Below are 26,628 nucleotides of genomic sequence, written 5' to 3' on the forward strand. Positions count from 1 at the left end.
GAGCTCTGCCCTGTGTGGGACAGCTCAGCCTCCAGCAACCCACTGTGCCCCCAGGTCTGGCTGCCTCAGGGCAGCGGGGGGGCACAAGGTTGGGGGGAGTTTAGGGCTGGATCTTATCCTGCTGAGCACAGCACTCTGATGGGAACGCAGCTCCCACCAGGCCTGCTGTCACAGCATCATGCCATCCCCTCCTGCTTGCCTGTCCCCGTGCTGCAGGGGCACCCAGCATCCCCCTCCTGCCTGTGGCCGCTGCAGCTTTCCAAAGGTTCTGGAGCCAAAGTGAGTTCTTGGGCTCACTTCAGAGGTAACCAGGCAATTAGAGACAGCCAGAGCATGAGCTCATACTCCCTCCTACCCTCGCACGCAGTGAAACTATAAAAAGGCTGAAGCAGAGTCTGTGAACCGGCACAATTAAAGGAGCAATTGGCAGCTGCTGGGGGAAGGGAGGAGCTGCCTGGTGGCCCCAGTGCAGGAGGGTTCCTGGGGCTGCACTCAACTGGTGGGGCAGCAGCCAGGCTGGGGGTCTGGAGCTGTGTAGGGGCTGCAGTGCAGCTGTCCCACATGTGCTGCCCCACTCCAGGCTCCAACCTGTGCCCGCAGACACGCTTGTGGTGGCTGCAGCTCATGCACAGGGATGGAGCATCACTGCCAAGCAGCAGCCCTGTGCCTTAGGATGCACCAAACCTGCGGCTTTGGCTCCCGCACTGAGTGCTTTTGTACAACTTTTGGTCACTCAATCACACTTTGTGCCCTCAAATAGGTACTTTCCAGAGTTGAATCATCCCAAAGAGCTGTGAAAGACACTTTTCTTCTGCTCTACTTTTGAGCCAATCCAGGAAAGGAAGCCCCCGAGTTTTGAATACAAAACAGCGAGAAGTGTTTTGTATCAACACAGCCCGTGTTTATTTAGAAAGGAAAAATCCACCGCAGCTCGTCCGTGCCTGCATGTACGAGCACACGCGCACAGTCGTGCATTTCTCCCCGCGTTGTTCCTCGCAGCCCGGGACGGGACGTGCTTTGGCCCCGGAGCTGCTCCGTGTGCGGGGACTCCGCGGGGCGGCGACGCAGAGCAGAGCGGGGCCGGGCGGTGCGGGGCGGTGCGGGACGGGGCGGCGCGGCCGCATCCTGTGCGGTCTCCCCGCACTCCACGGGCCGGCACCGCGCCAGCTCCTCCCGGGGCTGCGGGACGGCCCCACGCGGCCCCACAGCCGGAGCCGCCGCGTCCCTCCGCCAACCCCTTCCCTCCCCTCCCCCGCGCTCGCACTTTTTTCTTCTCTTTCTTTCTTTTTCTTTCTTTTTTTTTTTTTTTTTTTTTTTTCCAGCAGAGCCGCGGGCGGGGGGAGGGAGCAGCCCGTCCTCCGGCTCCGGGCGGGCCATGGGGCGGGGGGGGCCGGCAGCTCCGCAGCGCCCGCGGGCACCGGGACCGCACCGCGAAGCCGCAGCCGCCGAGGAGACCCCGCGGGCGGGAGGAAGCGCCGGACCCCGAGGAAGGACGAGGGGAGGCCCCCCCGGGCGCGCTGCCGCTGCCCATTAACCATGGTAATGCCTTCTGCTTTGCTATCCTTTCCCCCGCACCTGCCGTCGGGGAGCCCCGACGGGGCGGAACCGTCGGGGGGCGGCGGTGTGCGGGGCTCGGATCGCCCCGCCGTTCTGCCGGGACCGCGGGCGGTGAAACGGGGGCTGCTGCCCCGATCGGGGCCGAAGTGAGGCTGAGCGCTGCGCTGCTCTACTCCGTTCCTCGTGTTCCCTTAACCCCCCTCCCCGCGAGACAGAGCTGAGCTGTTGTGGGCTGCGGGTCCGGGCGTTCTCACCCCGCTCCTTCCCGATGGGGGGAGAGGAGAGGCTGTGCGGTCATCCCGTGGCTTCGGGCTCGAGTTAACCAACCTTCTTGCAACCAAAACACCACTGCCCAGCCCGTCTCGCCGGGATAAATCACCGCTAAAAGTTATGGGTGTTTGGGGAGAAATATCAATCTCTATTTAACAGCACTTTGGCTTATTAAAATGGAAATGGCTTTGCAAATGTAAATCTTCTCGTGCTCCCTAATGCCTTTTGTTTCACTCCCTTGCAGCTGGAGGAGGGAAGGGGGCTCATTGGGTCCCGTTTGGTTTCTCCCCACTCCCCACTCTCACCTCAGCCCTCTGCATGAGCACAGAGCTCTGCGCCGATCTCACCCCAAAGCCTCTCCCATGATGAAGTGCTCTATGACACTTAACAAAACATTTCTGAACACTGTAGGCCAAAACGCCCTTTGGCACAGCCCGGGGTGCATCCGGTGCCGCCATCCATCAGCCAATAGTTTTCCCCAGGATGCTGTTCCCACTGCTTTAGGGAGGTCTGTGCACTTTTAGCCCGTTCCCAGGAAAGCGGCTTGCTTTATTCTACTGATTCACCCACAGCCGAGCCCATTTGGTTGGGTTTTGTTGGTGGGAAGATTCTCCTCTTTCATCTTACTGTAGGGCCATCCCCACTGTCAGACACCCTGCATTGTCCCTCCATGGGATGAGTCCAGGCTTCTTCCCCAGCTCCTTCCCTATCCCAGACTGCGGAGCAGCGTGAGGTCAGGGCACGCTTCCTGCTGCCCCAGAACAGATGTTGGTCCTCACAATCTGCCCCTATGTCTGCAATCCCTCCTCTGGGGCTCAGCTCCAGCATCAACTGTGCCTGAAGCCAGAGCTATGAGAAGGGCACTGCCTGCTTGTGGCCAAGCTGAGTTTGCATGCTTCTTGTGGCCTCTCCACATCTCTTCCTCGCTTGCTGTCGCAGCTCTCTGCTCTGCAGCCATGTGCACATTCACCCTCACTCTCCCTGTCTTGCAGCTGAAGCTTCAGATGAACATTCGGATCACTTCCTCCCATGCACTGTTGTGTCTACAAGCTCTGTGCAATTAATGTCTTTGCAAAACTGGGGAAGCAAAGTCAGCAGGGTGATCTGATGCATGACCCTAACCCTATGCCTTTGCCAATTTAGAAAGCTGTGTTTTGTTGGGGATGGGGTTGTCACTGGGCAGCATTCTTCTCAGAAAACCCTCCAGAGATTAATTTGGAGTTCGTCATATCCAGTGAAGTGCCTGAACCCAAACACCCCATCCATCTCCAGCTGCTTGGCCTTCCTCCTCTCCTCCAGCCGCTGCATTCCTGGGATCTGCTGAGCGCACATCTCTGCTTGGACTCCACTTAACCTCTCAGCTGCTGCAGGGCCACTTTCCCGACTGGGGGGGGTGTGGGGTGCAGCAGTGTGGTGTGGGCTCTGAGGGGTGGGTGACAGCACCCTGCTTTCCTCCCGCAGGACTCACAGTCCCTGGATGCAGCTGTGCAAAGTGCTCTCCGCGCCCTCTATCCGCCCTTTGAAGCCACAGCCCCAACAGTGCTGGGCCAGGTGTTCCGCCTGCTGGAGAGCAGCTACCAGGGTGATGGGCTCTGCTGCCTGCTGGACTTCCTCATCCCTGCCAAGCGCCTCTTCGAGCACGTGCGGCGGGCGGCCTGTGTAAGCTGATGAGCTGCCTCGTGCTTTGCTACCCCATGCCCCATTGTGTCCTAAAGCGTGATGCCCTGCACAGCCATGCCTTGCCCTGGGCTGCATATCCCATCCCTGTCACCATGGGGGGAGCACCCAGCCTCCTGGGAGTGGCCACAGGCTCAGCGTGGTTTCATGAGTGGAAGCACAGGAGCCGCAGAGGCTCTTGCTGATGCCCTGCATTCTCCCTCCCTTGCAGGCTCCCTACTCCAACTGCATCTTCCTGCACGAGGGCTGGCCCTTGTGTCTGCACGAGAAGGTGGTGGTGCACCTGGCACCTCTCAACCCACTGCTGCTGCGTGCCGGGGACTTCTACCTGCAGGCAGAGCCCTGCCAGGAGCACACAGCACGCATTGCCCTCAAGCACCTCTCACCAGACCTGGACAGCGTGCAGGAGACACCCATCCCCGAGGCTGCCTACGCGCTGCTCTTCACCAACGAGTGGCTGGAGGAGATTAATTGCAACCATGCTGGGTCCCCCCTGCACACCTGCCTGGTGGCCACTGAGAATGGCATCACCCCACTGCCGTGGAGCAAGATTGCCTCACCAGAGTTTGTCGACAAGCCCAAGGCTGGACCCAGTGGCGCACCCATGGGTGCACCAGGAGGCCCCAGTCTGGAGCCAGCAGCACCAACTGAGCCAGTGGCATCGATCACACCCACACCCCATGGCACAGCAGAGAGCTCAGTGCCCTACAGCAACATTGCCAGCATCGCCCCGGGCTGCAGAGACAGCTGGAAGCCAAACCAGGGGAGGTACCCGGGGTTGGTCAAGGTGGAGCAGGCAGGGTTGAGGCAGAACCCGACCACTCTGGCCGTGCCCAGCCTGCAGGATATCATCAGCCAGAACCTGGAGGGGGAGTACGTGGAGCTGCTGCAGCTCTCCCAGCAGGACCTCCTGGCCACGTCCCGCTCTGCTGCAGCACAGCCCTGGGTGGGCTCCTGGCCCTTCAGGGGAGTGCTGAGCTCCCAGGAGGGTCCCTGCACCCCGTGCCAGAGAAGGAGGCTGAGCGGGGAGCCTGGGCCGCACGGCCTGCGCTGCCGGCACCGCGACTCCTACCTGGCCGCCCTTCAGAACCCGGTGAGCTTCGGCCCCGCGCTGATGGCAGCCATCCTGGAGGAGCCCGATGCACCCCTAGCTGAGCCCCCTGTGCCATGTGGGAGCAAGGCCAGCACCCCCTGCCCCCGCAGGGCTCGTGCTGGGGGTTCGGGAGGGCAGGCGGTGGGGCAGCGCAGCCCCCATCTGCCCTCAGCCCCCACTCGCTCGGAGGCAGCGAGCTCCAGCCACAAGTTCTCCTTCCTGAAGGGCCCTCGGCTCGGGGACAGCGCGGGCAGCCAGCATGAGGGTGGCTGGAGGAAGGTGTCTGCCATTTACTCACCCAGGATGAGCAGAGCCAAGCCAGCTGGGAAAGGTGATGATCGCATGGGGCTGCGGGCTGCTGCATTTCTGTGCCCCATCACTTTGCCAACCCCTCTCCTCTGTCCCCATGGGCAGGTGCAGATGTGGCAGCTGCAGCCCCTGCAGAGGAACGGTCCCTGCAAAGCACCGTCAGACAGAACGGCCCCTCCGTGCCCTGGCAGGAGCTGCACACCGGGCTGCTGCACTCAGGCATTGTCTGCCTTCCAGGTACAGGGGGCAGCTGCCTTCTGCTGGGAAGCGGTTTGGGGGGGAGGTCTCAGGGCTTTGCCCCCAAGAAAGCTCCCACCTTGGGAATTTCCCCCCTTCAGCTGGGCAAAAAAAGTCAGACAGCGTGCTCTGAGCAGCTGACACGGCTCCCAGCTGCACGCAGCCCTCCCACACCATTCCTCACAAATGAAGCTTTTCAGCTTTTAGCTGCCAAACGGCAAACGTTTGGATTCTTCCTTTTCCCAAGAACTGAAAAACTGTGGCAGAAACATCCTTGTTTTCTGGGGGGGAATCATCCTCATCATCTGAAACGTGGCATTTCCAGGGCTAGTGAGCATGCGAGGGCCCTGGGGGGCTGGCACAGCCCTCACTGCCCCTCTGCAGGGATCAGACATAACTGGATTCAGGCAGGTCTTGTGCCTGACCCCCCTGTGAAATGCCAGTGTGGGCTGTGCAGAGACCCCACCACCGGCTGGCAGGGAAGGAGAGGTCAATGTCTTGCTTCAACTCTGCAGGTGGCACCGACAAGCTGGGCAGGGCTCTCCTGCAGGTGACCACCAGTGGCAGCGCCTGGGGGACCACGTGGTGCTCAGCTGCCGAGCTGGCAAGGCTGCTCCTCTGCCTCTGCTCCCTCCCAAGGTAAGGGCTGGGAGGACCTGAGGGCTTCCCCTGTGACCTGCATCCTGAATGCATTGTTTGGGCACATCCCACATGCACCCGTTGGGCACATCCCATTTACACCATTTGTGCACATCCCACAGGCTCCTTGCCATGTCCACACCCCTCACTGCAGCCACCCCTGGGCATGGGGTGCATACCCTGTGCCTCTGCCCAGCACTGGCAGTGCCACCCCACTCTGTGCTGAGCTGGGGTTACCAATGGGGATGAGGGCACAGCTCCAGTGCTGCTGTTTCTCCTGGGGACAGGCACCGCTCTGCCTCCCAGCAGGTCGAATCCTGGGGAGCACCCTCTGCTGACCCGTGCAATTTGCCTCCTTGTCACTGTGTTGTGTTCCCATGTGCCAGGAAGGATGCGAAGGACAGCGGGCTGACAGTCGTGGTGGATGCTAGGAAGCAGCCCCCCTCTCCCACCCTGTACTCCGCTCTCCGCTCCATGCAGGTACGCTGGGGCTGTGCTGTATGTGCCAGCTGTGTGTGCCTGCAGCCCCTGTTCCATGGCAGCTACAGCGCCAACCCTCTTGAGAGCCACATCCCATCCCCCCAGCTCAGAGCAGCCCTACAGGCAGCCCAGCCCTGTGATGCCCAAGGCTGTGCTTTTATCTTGCTCAGATTTTCCCCGTTAGCGCCATGGTGCGGGTTTACTGGGACAGATATAAGCATCCCGCAGCATCATCACCATGCATTTATTTAGAAAAATCACATCTTTTACTGCCTTCTCATCCCCAGATTCCCCACAGGACTGGCAACACTCAAACAACCTCTCCTTTGTTCCCAAAGTTGCTGCTCAGTCTGTAATTCTGGGCACGTCCACAGTGGTGCGAGCAGCCCCTGATGAGGCACAAAGACCCCATTTCCCCTGAGCAAAGCCCCCCATGGAGAGAATTGTCACTGGTATGAGGGAAGGGACTTGTTCACCGGGCCACTTTCCATGGGTTCCTTCTGCCAGGGATCTATTCTGTGATATGGGGACTGGTTCCATTTCCCATGCCAGTGAGCTCGAGGCCTTTTTCCCTTGGTTACCCATGGCTGTGGTTGACTTGGGTCCGATGGCCATGGCAGCATGGCAGGGCATGCAGGAGTGACTGTCCTTCCTTCACAGAACATCTCACCAGGTTGCATCCACACCGTGCTGCTGTTGTCTGAGAAGGAGCCATCTGCTCCCCGTGAGAAGCTGCCTGGGCTGCAGGTGAGAGCTGTCTGCCCCATCCCCTCCTCTTGTCCCTCTGTTTTATCCCACGGCAGCAGCACCCCATATCCCATGGGGGTGACAGCAGCCTCCCAGTTTGGAGCACCCTCCATCCCCTCACTGGAGATCCTGCTCCCCGCTTTGGGGCTCACTGCTGCCATGGCTCTGCTGGGCTGTACCAAAGGTTGCTTCCCCATCACAGCCATCAGCCAAACACAGGTGTCAGGGTGATAAATCTAAACCTGAAAGGGTTTATTGTTCATCTAGTGCCGCTCAGTGTAATTAATATCATGTGAAATATTAATGAGCCCGATTACCTCGTTTGGATGTCGTGGCAGATTATTGCAGTCCCAGTGATGTCCCAAGCATTCAAACACAGCGGAGTTGCAGGGGGACGCAGCCGGAGCTGCACTGCACACTCAGTGCCAAAGGGGTGTGAGGGCCACGTTCCCCAGCTCCAGGCTGCCCCTGGGGGACACGACCAGTGCAGTCCCACAGCTCTCAGGAGCCTCATGCCCTGCAGGTGGAGACGCTGACATCACTGAAGGCTCTGGGCCGTTTCGTCGACAGCTCCCAGGTGACGGCGGAGCTGGAGGGCACCTTCCCCTACTGCCACGGCGAGTGGGTGCAATTCTTCCAGGTGTCCACGACCGCACCATCAGCCACCTCCTCCCTTCCCCCAGTCCCCCTCGGTCCCCAAAGTGCAGAGCACAGAGCAGCCTTCCTGTCCCACCCCTGTCCCCAGCATAGGACAGCTTGCTGCTGGCCTGGCTCCTGCTGTCACTTCCCCATCCCTTCCTCACTGGCTTCCACATGATGTCCCCAAAGCACTCCCTACTCTGTCAGTTGCTCTGGCTCTCTGCTGCAGCCCCTGCTCCTGTCCCTCTGCCTGCACAGCCCTGCTCACCCCTGTGCTTCCCAACAGAGGCTGCAGCCCTTCACCTCCAGCCTCGGGCGGGCATTGGAGCTGCTGCAGAGCTGCATCCAGGAGCTTCAGAGCACTGACGGTGCGGCGGGGATGCAGGTACCGGGGCTGTGCCCATCTCCATCCCTCACTGCACAGCCTGAGCTGCCCGTCCTGCAGCCCCCGCTGAGCGCAGTCTCTCGGCAGGATGCGGCCGCGTGCATCGAGAGGCACCAGGAGCTGATGCGCAGGGTGCTGAGCGACCCGCAGCTGCTGTGCCTGCAGCGCGAGGGGGGGGCCGTGCTGGCCCGGCTGCGCAGGGATGCTGCCCGGCTCCGCGCCTCACCCCACGTCAGGTATGGGGCAGAGGGACCGGGACCACCTCCCCGCCAGCAGCACCTCCCAGCGCTGCCACCCGCTGCCCATCACCCTTCTGCCATGCCCACACCCCGTGCAGGAATCCCGCTGGGGGTCCGCAGGGCACCGGGCTCTGTGCTCCCAGCGCCTGCAGGCATCCCGTGGGCCTGTCTCAGGCAGAGCCACTAGATGGGGCCAAGCCCCGGTGCTGCTGCACGAGTCCAGCAATGCCGCTCCCATCCAGCAATGCCCATCGCATCCAGCGGTGCCGCTCACGTTCAGCTCCCGATACAGACACCCAGCCCTGTGCTGCCCACCCCTGACTCTAACCCTAACTCTAACCCTATCCATAACCCAACCTCAGCCCTAACCCTTCTCCCCCACGCAGGGCTGGCATTGATGCGGCCGAGGCACGGTACGCACAGCTGGAGGAGGAGCTGCACCTCCTGGTCTCGCTGTCCAACAGCCGCCTGGAGCGGCTCAGCGCCCTGAGGAAGGTGTGGGAGCTGGGGGCTGAGCTGGATGAGGTGAGTGCTGGAGCAGCTTATAGTGATGGAGGAAATGCAGGTAATGACAGGATTGCCCGAGCTTGGGTTTTAATTATTGGTGCTGTGCGTAACCGGGCGGTGCAAGAAAGGGAAGGGCAATGCTTGGGGCCGTCCTGCTGACCCTCACCTGCTCCCTGCAGCTCAGGCAGTGGCTGGATGGAGAGGGAGCAGCGAGGCTGCGTGAGATGGGAGCTGAGGAGTGCAGCCCTGACAGCTGTGAGAGCTCCACAGAGCGCTGGAGTGAATTCCTGCTGCAGGCAGCGGTACGTACGGCCACCTCCAGTGTCACCTCCCAGCACACAGCCCAGCACTGGGCACAGACATCAACGTGCAAAATTAGAGCAGGGTTCCGATGCCCTTACAGAGTTTGGTGTACTCAGCCCAGCTCTCCCAGGCTGGGAATGAGATCTCTGTGCAAAATGAGTTTCCTCCAGACAAGGCCTGGCTGTTACTCCCAGCTCTGCTGCCCTGGGGCTGCTCCCTGCTCCCCGCTGCAGTCAGGGCCCTTAATTTCTCGCTCTGCACAGGGAAGAAGCAATACAGACCCACTCAGGGCAGTGCAGTCTGTGTGGTGCAAAGCCAGGCCATGCAGAGCAGAGATGTGCAGAATGCCCAATGCTTTGCTGCCTCTCACCTGCCCAGAACTGCCTCTCCGCACGCACTGAGCACACAGCTATGGCTCCGGCGTGGAGTGCTCTGAGCTGAGAGCTGCACCCTGAGCCATCAGCACTGCTCCCAGTGCGGATCTCACTGCTGTGCCTACCTGCAGGCCCGGCACCGGCACGGCCTGGCGCTGTGTCAGCAGGCAGACAAGCTGCAGGATTCTGTGTTCCCCGAGGCTGAGCCCTTGCAGGCAGCCGTTGCCCTGTTCCGAACGAAGCTGATGAGCTTCCAGCAGCGCATGGAGCGGCGGCAGGCAGAGCTGGAGATGCTGCACGAGCTGCGTCAGTTCTCCAGCAAGGTGGGTGCACGCTGCCCAGGGCACTGCAGGCAGGCAGCGGGACGTGCAGCACCGTGCATTGTTTTGCAGATCACTTGTCTGAACGCCGGCTGCAGGCAGTGCTCGGCGCAGGCGAAGCACGGCGGGGTCCCCGCGGGGCGGCCCGAGGCTCTGCAGCGCCTGGAGAGCTCGTTCCAGAGGCTGTCGGTGGAGTTCTCCACGGAAAAGCTGCAGGAGATGCGGGCGCAGCTGCGCCGGATGCAGAGCAGCAGCGGGACGGGGGCCTGGACGGCAGCGTGGCACAAATACCAGGAGACGCGGCAGAGCCTGGAGGCGATGCTGGCCGAGCTGTGGGAGGGGTCTGCAGCCACCGCTCCCGGCCGTGGGGCCGTGCACGCTTCGGGGCAGCCCTCAACCAGCAGCTCTTGTGGCCGTGCCGCGGGCACGGAGCAGCACGGTGCCGCTCGCTCACCTCCAAGCTCCCCACGGCCGCGCTGCAGCTCCCTCCCGACGTGCGGCAGTGGGACCCCACCGCGCACCAAGAACCCTTGCGTGTCCCCCTCCCCACCGCGTGCCCCCCTCTGCAGTCAGCCCCCAGCGCACGGCTCAGCACATCCACGAGGCGATGCAGCGCAGTACTTCCAGGTCTCCAGCCACAGCAGCTTCTCCTCTGAGGACTCAGACACACAGAACTCTGCTGAAGAAACCCCAGCGACAATCTCGGCTGTGCCTCAGGACCTGGGGCCACCTGGTAGCCCCCAGAAACCCTCCCCAATTGTGTACCTGGAGAATCACCGTGCCACAGGGCTGGGCAGGGCAGACACGAAGTGAAGGTGACCCCCGTGCCGGGGACGCATGGGGATGTGCCATGCTCAGGGGTAAAATGTGGGCACTGCTGCCCAGTGCTCAGAGCCCATTGGTTTTTCAGTCTTTCAGCATTTAACACTCCATGAAGTAGGCCATAACCCCACTTACTGGCCCTCACCAGGTTAATTGTTAATCTGCCAGGCGAGGTGATCCTCCTGCAAAGTGCATTTATCAGCAGCAGGGCTGGCATGCCCATGTCCCAGCGATGAGCTGAGGGATGCAGAGCCCCATCCATGCCCCTGCTACCACGGTGCCATCCCGGTGACAGTGACAATGGGCGCTTTTTTTGGATGCACTCATTAACGTGCCACTAATTACATTAATGCCAATAAAGCTCCTGGAGCAGTGATCTTGGAGCACAGTGGGGAACTGTGTCCTGCTGGCTTCTGGGAGCCGGTGCTGCCAGGAGCCCCACTGCACACTGTAGATGCCATAGCCACAGTGCTGACCCTCCCAGCAGCTCATGGTCAGACTCACCACCAAAAAGCCCTGCTGCAGCTCACGAGAGTCCTCTCCCTGTTGTTAGGTTCGGGAGAAACTGCTCTGTCCCACCTGCTCTCTGCAGGTCTATAGCTGTGATCCCTCCCATCACCATCCAATCCTCGGGACTTGGCCCTGCCTGCTCCTGCTCCATCCCACAGCCCTGCATGGGACACACGGTGCAGGAGAGCAGGCGGGGTTGGGACGGGGTGACCATGAGCTAACCAAGGGAATTCTTGCAAAATGCAATGTCTCACATAGAGTCTGGTCCAGAAAAACACAGCCCTACTCCCAGCTGTCATATGGGCACGGCTCGCTGTCCCACACAGCGCAGCTCCCCAGCATAAAGGGCACATGGTGCCCATCCCAGAGTTTGTAAGCATCAGTCATACCCCCTCCAGCCTTGTTTGTGCCAAATTCACCAAAGTGGGCTGGTCCCCATGGGTAGGTGCTGGCAGCACAGTGATCGGTCCCATGGCATCTCTTCGGTCTGCTGACCCCACTCCTACCCACTCATTTCCCTGGTAACACTTCTGCCAGTGCCTCCCTGCAATCCTGATAGCTGAAGTCTGTCTTGTTCCTTTTGGCTTGAAAGGAATTACTCCGGAGAGGTGTGGGTGGCTCTGTGTGACCCATTGGGGCAAGCTCAGCTGGTTTGCTCCATTTTCCAACTATCCCCACATCCTGAGTTGCTGACTGAGGTCCATGCTGGAGCTGCTCTTCATCTCTTTCACAGCACCACCGCAGTCCCAGTGCTGCTGGGAGACAAAAACACTCATCGACACCTTTGTCATCTTTAGGATGGATTGTTCTAATTAATTCCGGGTGCCTCTCAGCCCGGTGTGAATGGATGGCTGCAGCCACACCGGCTGGCAGCAGAGCGGGATCTCGTTGGTCCATCCTATAATTCAGGAGATGAAATCCCCCCAGCAGCCACGAGTCAAACCCCGTGATGACTGCAGGATGCTCTGCTGGCATACAGCAACAACACCTGCGGCGCTCCAAGAGGTGCTCCGTGCTGAGATGTCTCCCTGTGCCATTCCTCATGTAACCATGAGGTCAGCACTGGGGTCTGCTGTCCCACTGCCCAGGCCCAGCCTGGCCCACATGTTGTGGGTTTTCCACGTTGTTTTGTAAGTCAGAGAAGAGCAGTGTTTCCCATGGAGAAAAAGAATCATCTCTCAAACCCGGTTACAATCTCTTCCCAATAGAACAAACAATGGCTTTCCTGTTGTTCTCCTTTTTCCAAAAGAAAAAAAGAATTCATCATAATATGGTATTTTGCAAACCCTGAGGTTAACTGATAACAGATCGGAGAGCTTCCAGCTCCTCAGCAGAGGGAAAAGCATTTTCTCGTGATGCTTGGAGTTCCCTGCCCACCCCCACCCGCTCTGTGCTCATGGTGGGTTGCATCCTCCCCAAAAGTGTTTTTGTAACATCCTGCACAAATTTTTCTTAGCTCCACTGATCCTTCAGTGTCTGATTTATGGCTCCGGGTCTGACCAATTAAGCTATAACCTTTCCAGAAAGGCAAGTGCAGGAGTTAATCAACGTCTCTTTCCCACCCAGGAAATGGCAAAGCCATTTGTCAGAGGCTGTGGGGGATCCCCAGGAGCTGCACTCCCCAGCGAGGCCACAGCCCACCTGCACTGCTGCATGGTATGCTTCCTTCTAAACCAAATGGATGAATGAATGATGGGTGCAGAAGGAAGAAAACAGAGCTGAGCAATGGGTTCAGGCAGGCACTGAGCCCCCAGAGCTGGGCACAGGGCTCTGTGCTCCTATTATGACAGCCCCTGGGCAAGACGGGGCACAGAAAGGGGACATGGCACAGAGCATGCTGCTCAAGTCCAGACCTGTGCTCACTGCACACAGCCAAGGATTGGTGCTTTGGTTTCTGCAGGTGAGCACAGACAGAGTCCTGGTGCCTGGGGAGCTGAGCTTCAGCGCTGCTCTGTGTGGTGCCTTTGGCTGAAAGCAGAGATCCTTGAACTGCATTACTGCCTCCATGCTCCTGCTCCTGCCCTAAACTGGGACAAATGCAAAGGCAAAGAAATTCCTGACAGCGGGGGCAAAGATGGCACCAAGTATGGAACACCAATGCCCAGCACAACCCCAACCTGACCCCTGCTGACCCAGGGGGTCCTGAGCCCCCCCCTAAAGGTGGCACACAGCTGTGACGGGAGCTGCCCTGGGCACAGGGCTGTGGGGCACTGAGCTGACACAGGTTCACCACCAGAGATGTGAGTGCATCATTCATCCCAACGTCTGGAAAGCCCTGAGCAGGGAGTGGAGGCCATCCTGATCCACCAGCAAATGGCTGTCAGAAACCACAGAGGTGTGGGATTACTGAGGAAACACGAAGGCATGCTGTGCAGAGCAGGGCTGGGGTTCTTCCAGAGAGCTGCTTGGAAATGACACCCAGCAGCTGGAAATGGGCTCGCTATGGGGTGAAGCCATTCAGCTCACAAAGAGAGCACTGAGCCCTGCTCCACACTGCAGGCACCCAATGCCACATGGTCTATGGACACATCCCACGGCTGTCAGAGCCCTGCCTGGGCCTGGCTTGGAGCTCAGAGCTGGATAAAGGGGGGCAGGGAGGGTTGGCTTCTCCTCATCTTAAATAGAAAACACAGGTTGGGCTGTAGAACAAAGGCTGTGAAATCACACATTCCTCCCGGAGCCTCCCTCCAGCCATGCGGCGAGCACTTTGCCCCCAGGGTTTCCAGAGAAGGTGCTGATCAGCTGCCCATCTCTCCCCTTGGGGCTTTTCTTGGCAGTCCTCGGAAATGGATTTGCACAGCTCAGCTTTTGCTTCTCCACTGCTGTCCTACATCAGAGTGGGGTGACACTGGGATGATACACGGATGACACCGGGGTGACATCAGGGTGCCACCAGAGCACACCGCACCCCTCAGACCTGCCCATCCTGGACCTCCAGCACAGCTTCCAGAGCCCCGTGGTGTCAGGGGAAGCTCAGGACACCCCCACCCACTTCTGCCCCCACCCCAGCCACACGGAGAGCATCCCAGGGCGGAGGAGCCCAGCACAGGCAGGGCACTCAGAGGCAGCTGATGGCGTAGCTCAGGGCTCAGGGAAGACACTGTCCCTTTCAGGGTTTGTTTGCTCGCCTAACTCAGGATGTGCTGTGCGTGGGGCCGGGTGTAGCTCGCTGCACACCCAGCATAGCAAACAGCCGGGACACGGGCACAGCCCCTTTGAAGCTGCTCCAGCAGCGGGTGGGAGCGGGGCAGGCACAGCCCTCCATGGAACACCTTGAGCACATGGGCTATTTTGGGCATCCAGCAGAGCAAACTCCCTCTTAATGCATCCTTGTCTTACTAAGGAGAGTAAAAATAACACCATCAGCACGGCCACCTCCCGCCTGCATTTCCACTGCAGGGCAGACAGAACCCCCCCTGTGTGCAGGGGTAAATGGAGGGGGCACCAACTGCAAATGGAGGGATTCCTCCTGCAGGGATGCAGGGTCAGAGCCAGCTCCCGCTGCCCCACTGGGAGCTGAGACACAGCTATAGCCCGGGTACCACCACTGTTCTGTTCTTGGCCCAAAGGCTGTGCAGGATCCATCTTTATGCCACCAGCTCCGTGCCATCAGCCCCAGCATCGCACCCACCAGGCATGCAGGCTCCTGCTGGGCTGAGTCTGATCCTGAGCCAGGGCAGAGCTGAGTGAGAAAAATCTGTTTCAGATCACTCCAAGAATTTGGTGCCATCACACGGCTGTTTGTCATGCACCAACCAGAGCAAATCAAACACATCCGAATGCTGCACCCCGGGCTGCAGAGTTTATCCAGAGTTCACATGTGGTGAGAAGGAAGCGAGGGCTTGTGTGGACAGAGATGAGCCTGCACCCTTGGGGTGAGCCCTGGTGCATTGGCATTGCATTGGCACGAAACTGCTGGTGGCAGAGGCTCTGGCACACTGAAGTGGGGCTGAGAGTGGGGCCAGCTCAGGACAGGCAAAACCCTGCTGCAAGGACCCTAATGCCTACATCCCTGTAGTGGCTAGAGGGCATCCAGTGCCTGGGAGCTGGCAGCCCCCACAACCCCCACAGCCCCTGCTGCCCCATGTGCATGGGAATATTCAGCCCTGCACTGCCTGTGGGGCCAGCACTGAGGGGACCAGTAGGAGAGGGGGAGCTCCTTCCTATTGCTGCCACAGCCCCAGTGTGCACACACAGATGATGGAGAGATGCGGGAAGGCTTCAATTAAAGCCATCTGCCCGAGTTACCCCTTGGAGAAGGGGAGAAGGGCAGAACCAGCTGTGTGATGCAGAGCACAGCGGGCTCTCAGTATTTCCGATGGGTTTGGGGTCTCTGCAGTGCTGATAGGGTTGGGGTGTTGGCGGTGTCAGTGAGGTTGAGGTCCAGCAATTCTGATGGGGTTGAGGTATCGGTGGTGGGGCCGTGGCAGCCTCGGGGCACACGGGGAAGGCAGGGAGCAGGCAGGGCGCTGTGGGGCTGCTGGTGCACCCTCGGAGCCCTCCAGCAGATCTTCCCTCTGGCATCGTCCGGGGGCCGTGTTTACGGGAAGGGGGCAGCTGCGGCGGCTCCGAGGCGGCCAGGAATGGCCGCGTATGGAGATAAGGGACGGGGGAGGAAAACTTTATAAGGAGAAAACATTCCCGAGCTCCTGGCACCGCGGTGGGGGCCGTGCAGCCCCTCTTCCCTCCCGCCTCGCCCCTTTTCCCGGAAAGCGCTGGGGCTGCGAGAAGGGACGGCTCCGGGGAGGGGCGGCAGGTGCGGGGCCGGCGGGGCTGCACCCTCCCCCCAAAGTCCCGTGGGTTGGAATTATTATTATTTTTTCGTTTGTTTAAAATAGGTGGGACCAAACCCACTCGGTTTCCTGGAAACTTCGTTTTCATTCCCCCCCGGCCCCGGCCCCGGGGGAGGGCGCTGCGCCCGCGCTATAAAGGCAGCGGGAGGCGGCGGCACCGGGACCGGGACCGGACGGGACCATGGCCGAAGGTAAGAGCCCGCCGCCACCGCGGGGCTCCGGCCCCGCCCCGGTTCCGTCCCCGCGAGCCGCGATCGGGAGCGCGAAGGGCGGCGTGCGGGACGGAACGACGCTGTGCCACGCACGGGGCTCCGCGGGGCGCTGCGGGACCGGGGTCGTGTGCCCGCACCTCGGCCCGGTTGGACGAGGCGGTCTTACTTCAAAGCTGCTGTACCGGACGGGAGTCCTCCTCTGAAAGGCTTTTGGGAGCCCCGTGCGGGGCGCGGACAGCCCGCACCTGTCCCGGAGCCCCCGGGGACCGCGCTGCGCTGCGGGCGCACGGCCGTCACATCGCCTTCTGAACGCTGGCGGCCGGGGGAGAGCTGCTGCCACTGTGCAGGGCTCCGCTTTATGCTTTGTTCTAAAACCTGCGGGGATGAGACGGGGTGGCCAGGAAAACGAGCAGCTGCGGCTCTGCACGCTTGTTTGCGGAGTCCCGAATGCAGCTTCTCCTTCAGCACGGTGTCAGTGAGGTTCTTGCTCACACAGCGTGCGTGCTATGGTAGCACGGAGCAGAGCTCACAGAAGGGGAGGTGACAAGGACGAAGCCCTTCCTGCGCTCTGTCCCCACTGCAGGGCCCCATATGGGCCTTCAGCTCTGCACCCGCACGCTGTGCTGCAGCAGACAGCACCCAGATGGTCCAGCGTGGGGTTCTGTTCTGCTCTGGAAACACAGCACTTTGGGTCAGCTCTTTCCATCCAGCGCTGCCCAGGGATGGCTCTGAGATCACCGCTGCAGAAAGGCACAGCTGGGGAGAGCTGAGAGAGGCCAGCACGGCCCCAGCCACCCCATGGCCCGGCTGCTGCTGAGCTTGCTGTGTGCTCTCCAGCGTTAAATGCTCTCATTTACTTTGGCAGTTCCTCTCTGTCTGCCTGCACAGCATGCAGGGGTCAGCAGCCCTGAATGCTGCTCTGCTCCCAGCACACAGCCCTGCGTCCAGCAGTGTCACTGCCCTGCATGCAGCCTGGGAACCAATTGCTGCCTCTGTCACTGCGTTTCTGCTCCATCTGTCCCGTTTCTCAGCAGTCACAATGCAGGAAAGTTGCCCGCAGCTGAGGCACAGAAACATCTCTGGCATTCCCAGCGCTCAGCCAAGTTCCTCATCAGAGGGCTTTGGAGGGGGACGTAGACAGCAAAGTGGCACAGAGCCTCCCAGAAAGAGAGAATGAGCACTGGGCTTTGCTGTGGTGCTGGATACAGCAACGTGCAGAGCACGGCTCTGCAGTAGGGATGCTTGGGACCCTGAGCTGTGCTGGGCACAGGACTGCCTGGTGCAGAGGGGACTGCTGAGGCCCCACAAAGACTCAGGCTGGTATCAAGGAGAAATCCCAAATGCAGGGAAATGCTCAGGGCACGTCCTGTGAGCACGGGGAGATGCTGCCGGGGCAGAGCCTCACGCAATGCCTCTTGCAGAGCTGGTGCTGGAGACGTGCGACCTGCAGTGCGAGCGCAATGGCCGTGAGCACCGGACGGCAGAGATGGGCAGCCAGCAGCTGGTGGTGCGGCGCGGGCAGCCCTTCACCATCACCCTGAACTTCACAGGCCGGGGCTACGAGGAGGGGGTGGACAAACTCTCCTTCAACGTGGAGACAGGTGAGTGCCGCAGCTCCCATCCAAGGGTTGAGCTCAGGGTGCCCCCAGCATCCGTGCACTCCCAGGGTGCAACCGAAGCGGGTCTTTGGCCAGAGGCTGTCTGCAGAGCTGGGGCCCATGAGCTGCTTGGCTGTGCCATGTGAGCCTGCGTGGACAGCAGGGTGCAGGGGTAGGGATGGGCACTGCTCCTGCAGCCACCAGCCGAGTGCCCACACCCTGCATAGGAGCTAGACTGAGTGCAGCTACAGGCAAACAAAGAGGAAACTCTGTCTAGGGCAAGAGTTATTTTAGGGATGCTGTATCCTGCTGAGTCAATCAGGCCAGAACTCATAGTGAAACTGCACCACGGCTCATGCAGGGCAAGGTTTCCCAGGAAGCTGAGCCCTTCCTTGGGGTGATGCTGCAGTCATTCCTTGCGTACCATGCACTCGCCGTAAGCTGCATGTTATCGGAGCCCAGGATGCAAGCAGGTCAGAGGCTGCAGGCTGGCTTCCAGCCACTGCGCTTGCACAAAATGGGCCAAGGATCTGTGGCTCCAGCCAAGGCACAGCCCTGCTGGCACAGCCTGACCAGCACCCTCACCAGGGGCTGTACCCCATGGGGCCGGAGGGGAGAGGGGAGCTGCCAGATCTTATGTCCTGGAGACAACAAAACCGCCCCAGGACATGTGCCACCTCTGTGCCACCTCCTGCAGGACAGAGGGAATCAGCTCGGTGCAAAAATAGCACCTGTATTTTTAGAGCTGATGGACTTGCAGAGCCCTGCCCAGGCCCCCGGGATGCTGCAGCAGGACAGCAGGTTCTGCAGCAGGAGGAGGCGGAGGCAGAGCCCGAAGCTGCCAGAAAGACAGGGATAGCTCAGCCCGGCCTCTCCAAAAGGGCAGAGAGGAGAAACTGTGTCATTCTCATGAGTTCATGAGTATTCTTGGTGGCTCACTGCTGTGCCGCCCTCGCTGCGGGTGTGGGCTGGCAGGGAACCTGCACGCGGCTGCTCCGGAACACAATGGCCACCAGCCAACACCATCAGCACCGGCAACCAGGGCTGGGCTGGGGCTGGTATCCGTGTTCCCAGGAGCAGCATTTGGAGCCGGACATGTGCAAGTGACTGGGGCTCAGCTGCGGGGCCCCACGGCCCAGGGGGAAGGCACGGATCGCTCTGTTCTCGGCTCGAGCGCCGTAGCCGCTGAGCTCATGGCCCACAGTGGGCTGTGTGCATGCAGTGGAGCTCCTGCTGAGAGCAGCTCCGTGCTCAGGGCTTCAGGCTCTGTGCCAAGGGCTGTGCACTCACACCGTGACCCAGCTGCTTGCTAGGGGGGATAGCCTAGCAAAGCCTCACCCTGGGCTGCGTGCAAGCCCCTCAGAAACAAAAGCTGATGGGGAGGGCTCCCTGCCCCCATCCCAAAGCCTCTAAACCCTGGTGGGATTTGGATGGTTTTTCTGCCTGGCTCCACTCCTGGGTCCCAGTGGGTGGCTTCTGTCTCCTCCCAGCAGGCATGGGGACACCCCTGCACTGCACAGCCCTGCACAGGATCCGTGGCACTGGGGAAAGCTGATGTCCTCTCGCTTGCAGGGCCCTGCCCCATTGAGACGTCGGGCACCAGGTCACACTTCACCTTGACTGACTGCCCCGAGGAGGGGACCTGGAATGCAGTGTTGCAGCAGCAGGACGGGGCTGTGCTCTGTGTCTCTCTCTGCTCCCCCAGCAGTGCCCGTGTGGGCCGCTACCGCCTGATGCTGGAGGCCTCCACCGGGTACCAGGGCTCCAGCTTCCACCTCGGGGACTTCGTTCTGCTCTTCAATGCCTGGCACCCAGGTGAGGCTCTCACCTTCCCGACACCAGAGAAGTTGCAGGGCTCTTTCCCCTCTCTACAGATTCCTGCAGCAGGCCACAAGTCCCCTCCTCTGCTCAGGACACAGCTCCTCGTATCGGCACCCAGTACCTGATGTCCCTAGCAGCAGCTCATGGTGGGGGAAAGGCTCCTGGGAGCTCCCAGACACGCAGCAATGCAGAAGGCAGCATGCAGACCTGCTGGAGGTTAATTACAGCTGGCAATTGGCAATCATTTGCTCACATCCTTCCCTTGCCCCAGGAGCAGCCCTGCGCTCCCCCCATGCTGACCTTGGCTGAGGGACCAATTTCCTGAATCCTGATGCTTTGTGCTGGCTCTGGAGATAAGGGCTGCGAGGAAGCTTTGCTCACCCAGGGCTGTGCTGAGTGCTGATGTCGTGGACGTATGGGTTTTGTTCCTGAAAGCCTTTCCAGTAAGGGGTGTTTCCAGCAGTGATCCCCGCACAGGTCCTGATGTCTGCCAGCACTCCCAGTTCCCACCATTTGCTTCTCAGTCACGGAGGTTTCCACCCCTGGGGAAAAATCCACTACGTGAAACAAAGGGGAGGAAAGTGAAAGAGAAGTCAAGAAAGAACAAAAAAGGGAAACAGAGGCCCACTGATGATTTCCCATCAGCTCGGGTCAAACTGGGTGGAAATTCTTCAGTAGCCTTTTGGACAGGAGCAACCCCAGCCCCTGGTGCCCTGTCCCAGTGCCCCCATCCCTTGCTCTCCCCGCAGAGGATGCAGTGTACCTGCAGGAAGAGGACGAGCGCCGTGAATACGTGCTGTCCCAGCAGGGGCTCGTCTACATGGGCTCCCGGGACTACATAACCTCCATACCCTGGAACTTCGGGCAGGTGAGTGCAGCACAGCTCTGAGACACCCAGCACCACACAGCAAACAAATGAAAACCTCACTGCTGAGCTGCCTTCAGAACCTGGGAGCACATGGGGAGCTCAGGGCTGCACGCTTCTAATCGGTGCCACAGTAGAGCTGGTGCTTGATAGCAGCTCCCCAGCGCTGCCCCGGCCGTGCTGATAACGCAGCATTGTGAGCTGTGCTGCAGCACCCAGCACTGTGTGGGAGCCCTGGGGGCTGGAGGGGTGCAGCCACGTCCCCCAGCTCCCAACAGGGCTGTGTGCAGGGCAGCACAGGGCTGTGACTAAGACGACCCTAAGCCCAGACCCACCTGCAGATGGAGAAATGGGTAGTTTTCCCTTTGAGATTTCTTTTCTCTCCACTCCTGAAAGCCGTGCTCGGCAGCAGGATGAAGCTCCTTATCACAGCAGCACAAATGGGACAAAGTGGTGCTGCCACTGCGCTGTCTCTAACCACAGACTGCATGCCTCACCCGTGTTTTCTCCCCTCTCTCTCTTGCATCAGTTTGAAGATGAGATCTTGGCCATCTGCCTTGAGATGCTGGACATCAACCCCAAATTCCTGCGGGATCAGAACCTGGACTGCTCTCGTCGCAATGACCCCGTTTATATCGGCAGGGTGGTGAGCGCCATGGTGAGTGCTGCAGGGCTCTGCAGACCAACCCTCTGCAGCACCTGTAATGCACAAGCACACAGCGTGCTCCTCCATCACAGCCGTGTGCATCCTGGTGCATCCCAGTGCAGCTTTTGCATCCCTCCACGCTGCCTTGTGATGATGGCAGCAAGACTAAGCTGGATGAAGGCACTCCATCCAGCCTGCTCCTGGGCAGTGCACCCTGTCCCTTTGTACCCAGGGGCCACGCAGTGCCATCTCCTCGTGTCACCCTGCAGGTCAATTGCAACGATGAAGACCACGGGGTGCTGCTGGGGCGCTGGGACAACCACTACGAGGATGGGATGAGCCCAATGGCGTGGATCGGCAGCGTGGACATCCTCAAGAGGTGGAAGAATTTGGGCTGCCAGCCTGTCAAGTACGGCCAGTGCTGGGTCTTCGCTGCCGTGGCGTGCACCGGTGAGCACAGCCCCTGGACCCCACGTCCCCCCCCCACCTCCCAGCCACCTGCCACCCCACATGCACTGCAGGAAGGGCTGCAGTCAGTTCACCTCGGCTGCTGAGAAATTAAGCTCTCTGTTATTCCAATTTGTCAGGAAACGGAGGGAAAAAATGATAAAGAACCTCTCTGGCTTTGCAATTAGCTCTCCGCTGTGCCAAGGACAGCCCCGGCCAGGAGGGAGGGGCTGAATTTGTGGCTCAGGAGAAGAAAAGCAGTGTTAAGGTCAAGTTTGCAGTGAAGTAATGAATCCGCTGAGATCAAGATAATTTCAGTGCCATCATAGTCAGTTGGGGCAAAAGAGAAGGAAAATCCAAGGCCGTCCTCTGCTAAGTGCACAGACGTGGGCACGCTGCAGCACTGCCTTTCTCCCTGGGCTGCGAGCGCGTGCACAGTTGTATATTTCATGTCTGTGAGACTCTGTAGAGAAGAAAGAAATAGCAGAGAGCGCTAAAGCAGATCTTCTGCAAATCAGAGGAGCTGACAGCCCTCCTCTGGAACATTACAACTGCTGCTCCCCGGGGTGTCTGCACGCAGCGAGAGGCGGCAATGAGATCCAATGGAGGCTGCTGCACGCTGCCTCCACACCCCCCCAAAGCACTCCCAGTCTCTTGTGTCTGTTCCCCACCGCGCTACCAAACCCAGCGGTGCCCCAGCACGTTGCCACCCCTCGTGGCACTGTGGGACCAGTGAGATGCCCCCAGTGCCCGCCCCAACGCCATCCTGCTTCCCGCAGTCATGCGCTGCCTGGGTGTCCCCAGCCGTGTGGTCACCAACTACAACTCTGCCCACGACACCAACGGCAACCTGGTGATCGACCGCTACCTGAGCGAGGCCGGCTTGGAGGAGCGGCGCTCCAGGGACATGATCTGGTGAGTGCTGTGAGTGCTGGGATCACGGCATCCCCAGCGCGGTTGGACGGGGCAGGAGCTGCTCAGCACCACGCTTCCCTTGCAGGAACTTCCACTGCTGGGTGGAGTGCTGGATGACCCGGCCCGACCTGGCACCTGGATACGACGGGTGGCAAGCGCTGGACCCCACACCCCAGGAGAAGAGTGAAGGTGCGGCACGGCCGTGTCCCCCCCATGCCTTGCCCTCAGATGGGGCGTCCCTGTGGCTCCCACGATGGCCGGGTCCTGGGCAACAGCAGCAGCCCTGCTCCCTGCAGGGGTTTACTGCTGCGGGCCGGCGCCTGTCAAGGCCATCAAGGAGGGCGACCTGCAGGTGCAGTACGACATCCCCTTCGTCTTCGCGGAGGTCAATGCCGACGTGGTGTACTGGATCATTCAGAGTGACGGCGAGCAGAAGAAGAGCACCCACTCCTCAGTGGTGGGGAAGAACATCAGCACCAAGAGTGTCGGCAAGGACAGCCGTGAGGACATCACCCACACCTACAAATATCCAGAGGGTACGGCAGCCTCAGAGGAAGCCCGGGGTTGGCACTGAGGAGGGGGACGTCACTCAGCTGACCGGAGCTCTTCTGCACCGCAGGGTCTGACAAGGAGCGAGAGGTGTTCAGCAAGGCGGAGCACGAGAAGAGCTCGCTGGGTGAGCAGGACGAGGGGCTGCACATGAGGATCAAGCTGTCGGAGGGTGCCAACAACGGTTCCGACTTTGACGTCTTCGCTGTCATCAGCAACGACACGGACACAGAGCGTGCGTGCAGGCTGAGGCTGTGCGCCCGCACTGCCAGCTACAACGGCGAGCTGGGCCCGCAGTGCGGCTCCAAGGACCTGCTGAACCTCACCCTGCAGCCCCGCATGGGTAAGGCAATAGGGGAGTACCGGGTGTGGGGGCCATGCTGCAGCCCTAACAGCCAGCTGTTCCAGCGCCAAGTCCTAGCTTGCGCTGGCAGCTTCCCAAAGAGGAAATTCTTCCTGCAGCCACCAACCGCGCACACTGTGCACACAATGGTTTGAGCAGCAATAATATCCGTGCAAATCTTGGCCTGGGCCCGGGCCAGGGTACTGTGGGATGGGCAGAAACCACTGCAAGGCACGCACCCAGCACCCAGCTATGTGAAGTGCTTCTTGTCCTCATGCACACCGCACTGGCACCTGTGGGTCCCTGGCTCAGTGCACACCAGGCTGGCAGAATGCAGCACTTCGGTTTAATCCTGTGGCACAAATGCAGCCCTGCTTTAACCCAAAACAACATCCCATGGCAGCCTTGAGCTGCCCCTACACTCTGACAGCCCCAACAGGCTGCAGCACTGACCCACCCCACAGCAAACCATACCTCCTCAGGGTTCTGTTCGCATTGATTTACAACTGTGGCTTTTAAATCTTTGCTAAAAGGATAAAGAACATTGCTCAGGCAGGAGGCTGGTGATGAACTCAGAGCAGGGCGGAAGCTCCTGCTCTCACACACCCTGTGTGGAGGCAGCAGGCGGATGAGCAGATCCCAAAGGGCTGCATGGGATTTTCCTAGTGGTCTGGCCCCACAGCCCTCAGCTGGTGGGAAAAGCAGCACTGAACTCAGGCTGTGCCCAGCAGTGCTGACGTGCTCAGCATCCCCTCTGCAGAGGACACAACCTCTCTCATCCTCACATTATTTGAGTCAGAGCTGTCTTGGCCCGAGCCCAATGCACTGCTGAACCCTGGTTTGCTGTTATTACAAATTAGCATTGCTGCCTGATAATTAAACACCACTCTGATTTATACCATTTTTCTACAGAACCTTCAGGGTTTGAAAATGCCATACAGCTGATACACTGGAACAAGTTAACTTTTAATGCCAGCCAAGCTTTCTCTCCTACAGGGGCTCATAACAAATGCAGTCAGCAGCTGCACACTGGAATGCAGCAACCAAACAATGTTTACACCTCATGCAGCCCAGGGAAGGGGATGCTGCCTTTGCCCTGCAGGCACCTGCATGCTTGCAGACCCTCCTGCAGCTCCTCTGACCCAACCCTGTGTGCTGGCTCAGGAGCAGCATTGACCCTGCTCTGCTTTGCCTGCAGCACAGAGCGTGCCCTTGAGCATCCTCTATGAGCAGTATGGGCCCAACCTGACCCAGGACAACATGATCAAGGTGGTGGCTCTGCTGACTGAGTATGAAAGTGGTGACAGCGTGGTGGCCATCAGGGACGTCTACATCCAGAACCCGGAGATCAAGATCAGGGTGAGCGAGGCCTCGGATGCTCCAATCCATGGGAGCTCAGTCCTGGCGCAGTGCTGCGGTCCAACCATCCCCTTTGCTCACAGATTTTAGGGGAGCCGATGCAGGAGCGGAAGCTGGTGGCAGAGATCACACTGGTGAACCCACTGGCAGAGCCACTGAACAACTGCATGTTCGTGGTGGAAGGCGCTGGCCTCACTGAGGGGCAGAGGATCGAGGAGCTGTAAGAGCCACAGCGGGGTGGTGGGGAAGGAGCTGGGGGGTCCTGGGGCTCACGGCAGCTCCATTGGGACAGGGTGGGAGTGGGGCTGAGCTAGTCCCAGGGCTCAGCAGCGCCATAGGGGTCCTGGGGGTGTCACGGCACAGGGGAACGGGGAACTGGGGGAACCACACTTGACTCCTCCATCCCCCTCCAGTGAGGACCCTGTGGAGCCACAGGCAGAAGCCAAGTTCCGGATGGAGTTTGTGCCACGCCAGGCTGGGCTGCGCAAGCTGATGGTGGACTTTGAGAGCGACAAGCTGACGGGAGTGAAAGGCTACCGCAACGTCATCATCGCACCCCTGCCCAAGTGAGGGCTCCCCAAGCCCCCACACCCTGCTCCAGCTCTGGGCGATGCTGCAGAGAAACAACTGCAAACCTTAGCCTGACCCGCTCCGAGGGCACGGGATTCTGCACCTCCAAGTGCCCACTGCCACCACAGCCCCTCTCCATCACTGCCACTCCCAGGGGCTGGGGGACAGTGATAACCGTGGTACTGACAACTGCCGGGGCCTGAGCCATGCCTTCTCCTCCTCTCCCTCCCCGTGGAGGTGGACACAGCCCCAGCTCAGGGCCCTCCTGCAGCAGCCCAGCAGCAGCCTCACTCATTTCTGCAGCTCTAAACACGCCCCTGGGACGCAGAGCACATTTCATAACGCAAACAATAGAAAGACAATCTTCTCCCGCACCGGTCGCGCAGCAGCAGCATTCATGCCTGCCAGTTAAAATGCTCTGAATGTAATTTGGTAGAGAAAAGATGGTATACTGTGAGCACAAAGCTGTTTATGTGCTATATACACATATAGCATAAATCTATTTATAGCTCTATAAATACATACTGCCTAGAACCCTGCTGCATAGGTAAAGCAGGTTATTTGCTTTAATAACTGTTCCTGTCACTGCAGAGATGGTGCGGTGAGGAATGGGACGTTGCCTTGATGGGAATTAACTATGCAAGCACTGAATAAAACCTCTATTTTTCACTTTTAAAGCTATACCTGGCTCTTGAGCATCCTTTCTGCCAGCAGGGCCTCTCCTCTCCTCCCTCTCCCCTCTCCTCCTGGCTTCTCACCTTCCGTGCAGCACTGAATCCAAGGGGCAGCACCAGGTCCATGGAACAGAGATGAAGAATGCCCACCCTACAGCGTGGGAACCACAACTCAGTGCAATGGAGGCAATGGGATGGGGTCTGTGCCCTCCCCCTGCGGCCAGCCAGCCCCAAGCACCAGCACCACAGAACCTCAGGGATAGCCTCTCCAAAGTACAGCCCCAAAAGTGCCCCAGAGGGTTAACAGGCACAAGCCCTGCGCTGCTCTCCCTTGGCAGGAACATTGCTCAGAGCCAGAGATGATGCACAGCCGTACTTTAAAGAGCATTTGTTACACGCAGCTCTGCTGAGCCAGGCTTCAAGCTGCTCAATGCCTGGTTTAAAAATAACCGGCTGCTCCTCTGGTTCGAAGCTGGGTCCTGATAAAATAAACATTAGCACAGCTCTTTCTGAAGGTCACTCCCATCCATCCGAAGCACGGCAGAGCAGGGCTGCTTTGACAAGGAACAAAGCTCGCATGGCAGGCACCAAATGCTGCAGTTATGGTCTGGCTCTGGGGTTCGGCTCTTCCCAGGGCCAGTTTCTCCTGCATTATCCCCAACCATCCAGCAGCCCCCTGCACAGTGCCAGACAAATCCATGCTGTGAGCTTTGCCCTACTTATTTCCC

The 26,628-nt window shown here is 59.7% G+C and overlaps 2 protein-coding genes across 2 annotated transcripts; both read left to right on the forward strand.

Annotated features, from left to right (window-relative positions):
* The first annotated feature begins 1,325 nt into the window (after positions 1-1,325).
* KIAA1755 (KIAA1755 ortholog) lies at positions 1,326-11,619 on the forward strand. The gene is made up of 14 exons (XM_031588430.2): positions 1,326-1,539; positions 3,289-3,486; positions 3,716-4,928; positions 5,012-5,143; positions 5,659-5,782; positions 6,169-6,262; positions 6,923-7,009; positions 7,533-7,649; positions 7,935-8,033; positions 8,121-8,269; positions 8,659-8,797; positions 8,959-9,081; positions 9,588-9,779; positions 9,849-11,619. Exons 1-14 carry the CDS (start codon positions 1,537-1,539, stop codon positions 10,587-10,589), a joined length of 3,411 nt encoding a protein of 1,136 aa, XP_031444290.2. The 5' UTR covers positions 1,326-1,536; the 3' UTR covers positions 10,590-11,619.
* Positions 11,620-15,933: 4,314 nt separating this feature from the next.
* TGM2 (transglutaminase 2) lies at positions 15,934-25,909 on the forward strand. The gene is made up of 13 exons (XM_031588417.2): positions 15,934-16,092; positions 17,535-17,714; positions 19,284-19,526; positions 20,282-20,400; positions 20,927-21,055; positions 21,313-21,493; positions 22,270-22,405; positions 22,491-22,594; positions 22,702-22,941; positions 23,025-23,297; positions 24,496-24,656; positions 24,740-24,876; positions 25,070-25,909. The coding sequence occupies exons 1-13, from the start codon at positions 16,083-16,085 to the stop codon at positions 25,224-25,226; spliced, it is 2,070 nt and encodes a 689-aa protein (XP_031444277.2). The 5' UTR covers positions 15,934-16,082; the 3' UTR covers positions 25,227-25,909.
* The last annotated feature ends 719 nt before the right edge of the window (positions 25,910-26,628 follow it).

The sequence above is a fragment of the Phasianus colchicus genome, chromosome 17 (genome assembly GCF_987193195.1).
Source record: "Phasianus colchicus chromosome 17, bPhaCol1.hap1.1, whole genome shotgun sequence".
Taxonomy (NCBI): Eukaryota; Metazoa; Chordata; class Aves; order Galliformes; family Phasianidae; genus Phasianus; species Phasianus colchicus.

Coding starts and splice junctions, on each gene's coding strand:
- KIAA1755 (XM_031588430.2), top strand. Junction 6,263..6,922: donor CCGCTCTCCGCTCCATGCAG/GTACGCTGGGGC, acceptor CTTCCTTCACAG/AACATCTCACCAGGTTGCAT. Junction 9,780..9,848: donor TGCGTCAGTTCTCCAGCAAG/GTGGGTGCACGC, acceptor ATTGTTTTGCAG/ATCACTTGTCTGAACGCCGG.
- TGM2 (XM_031588417.2), top strand. Junction 22,595..22,701: donor ACCCCAGGAGAAGAGTGAAG/GTGCGGCACGGC, acceptor TGCTCCCTGCAG/GGGTTTACTGCTGCGGGCCG. Junction 24,877..25,069: donor GGGCAGAGGATCGAGGAGCT/GTAAGAGCCACA, acceptor ATCCCCCTCCAG/TGAGGACCCTGTGGAGCCAC.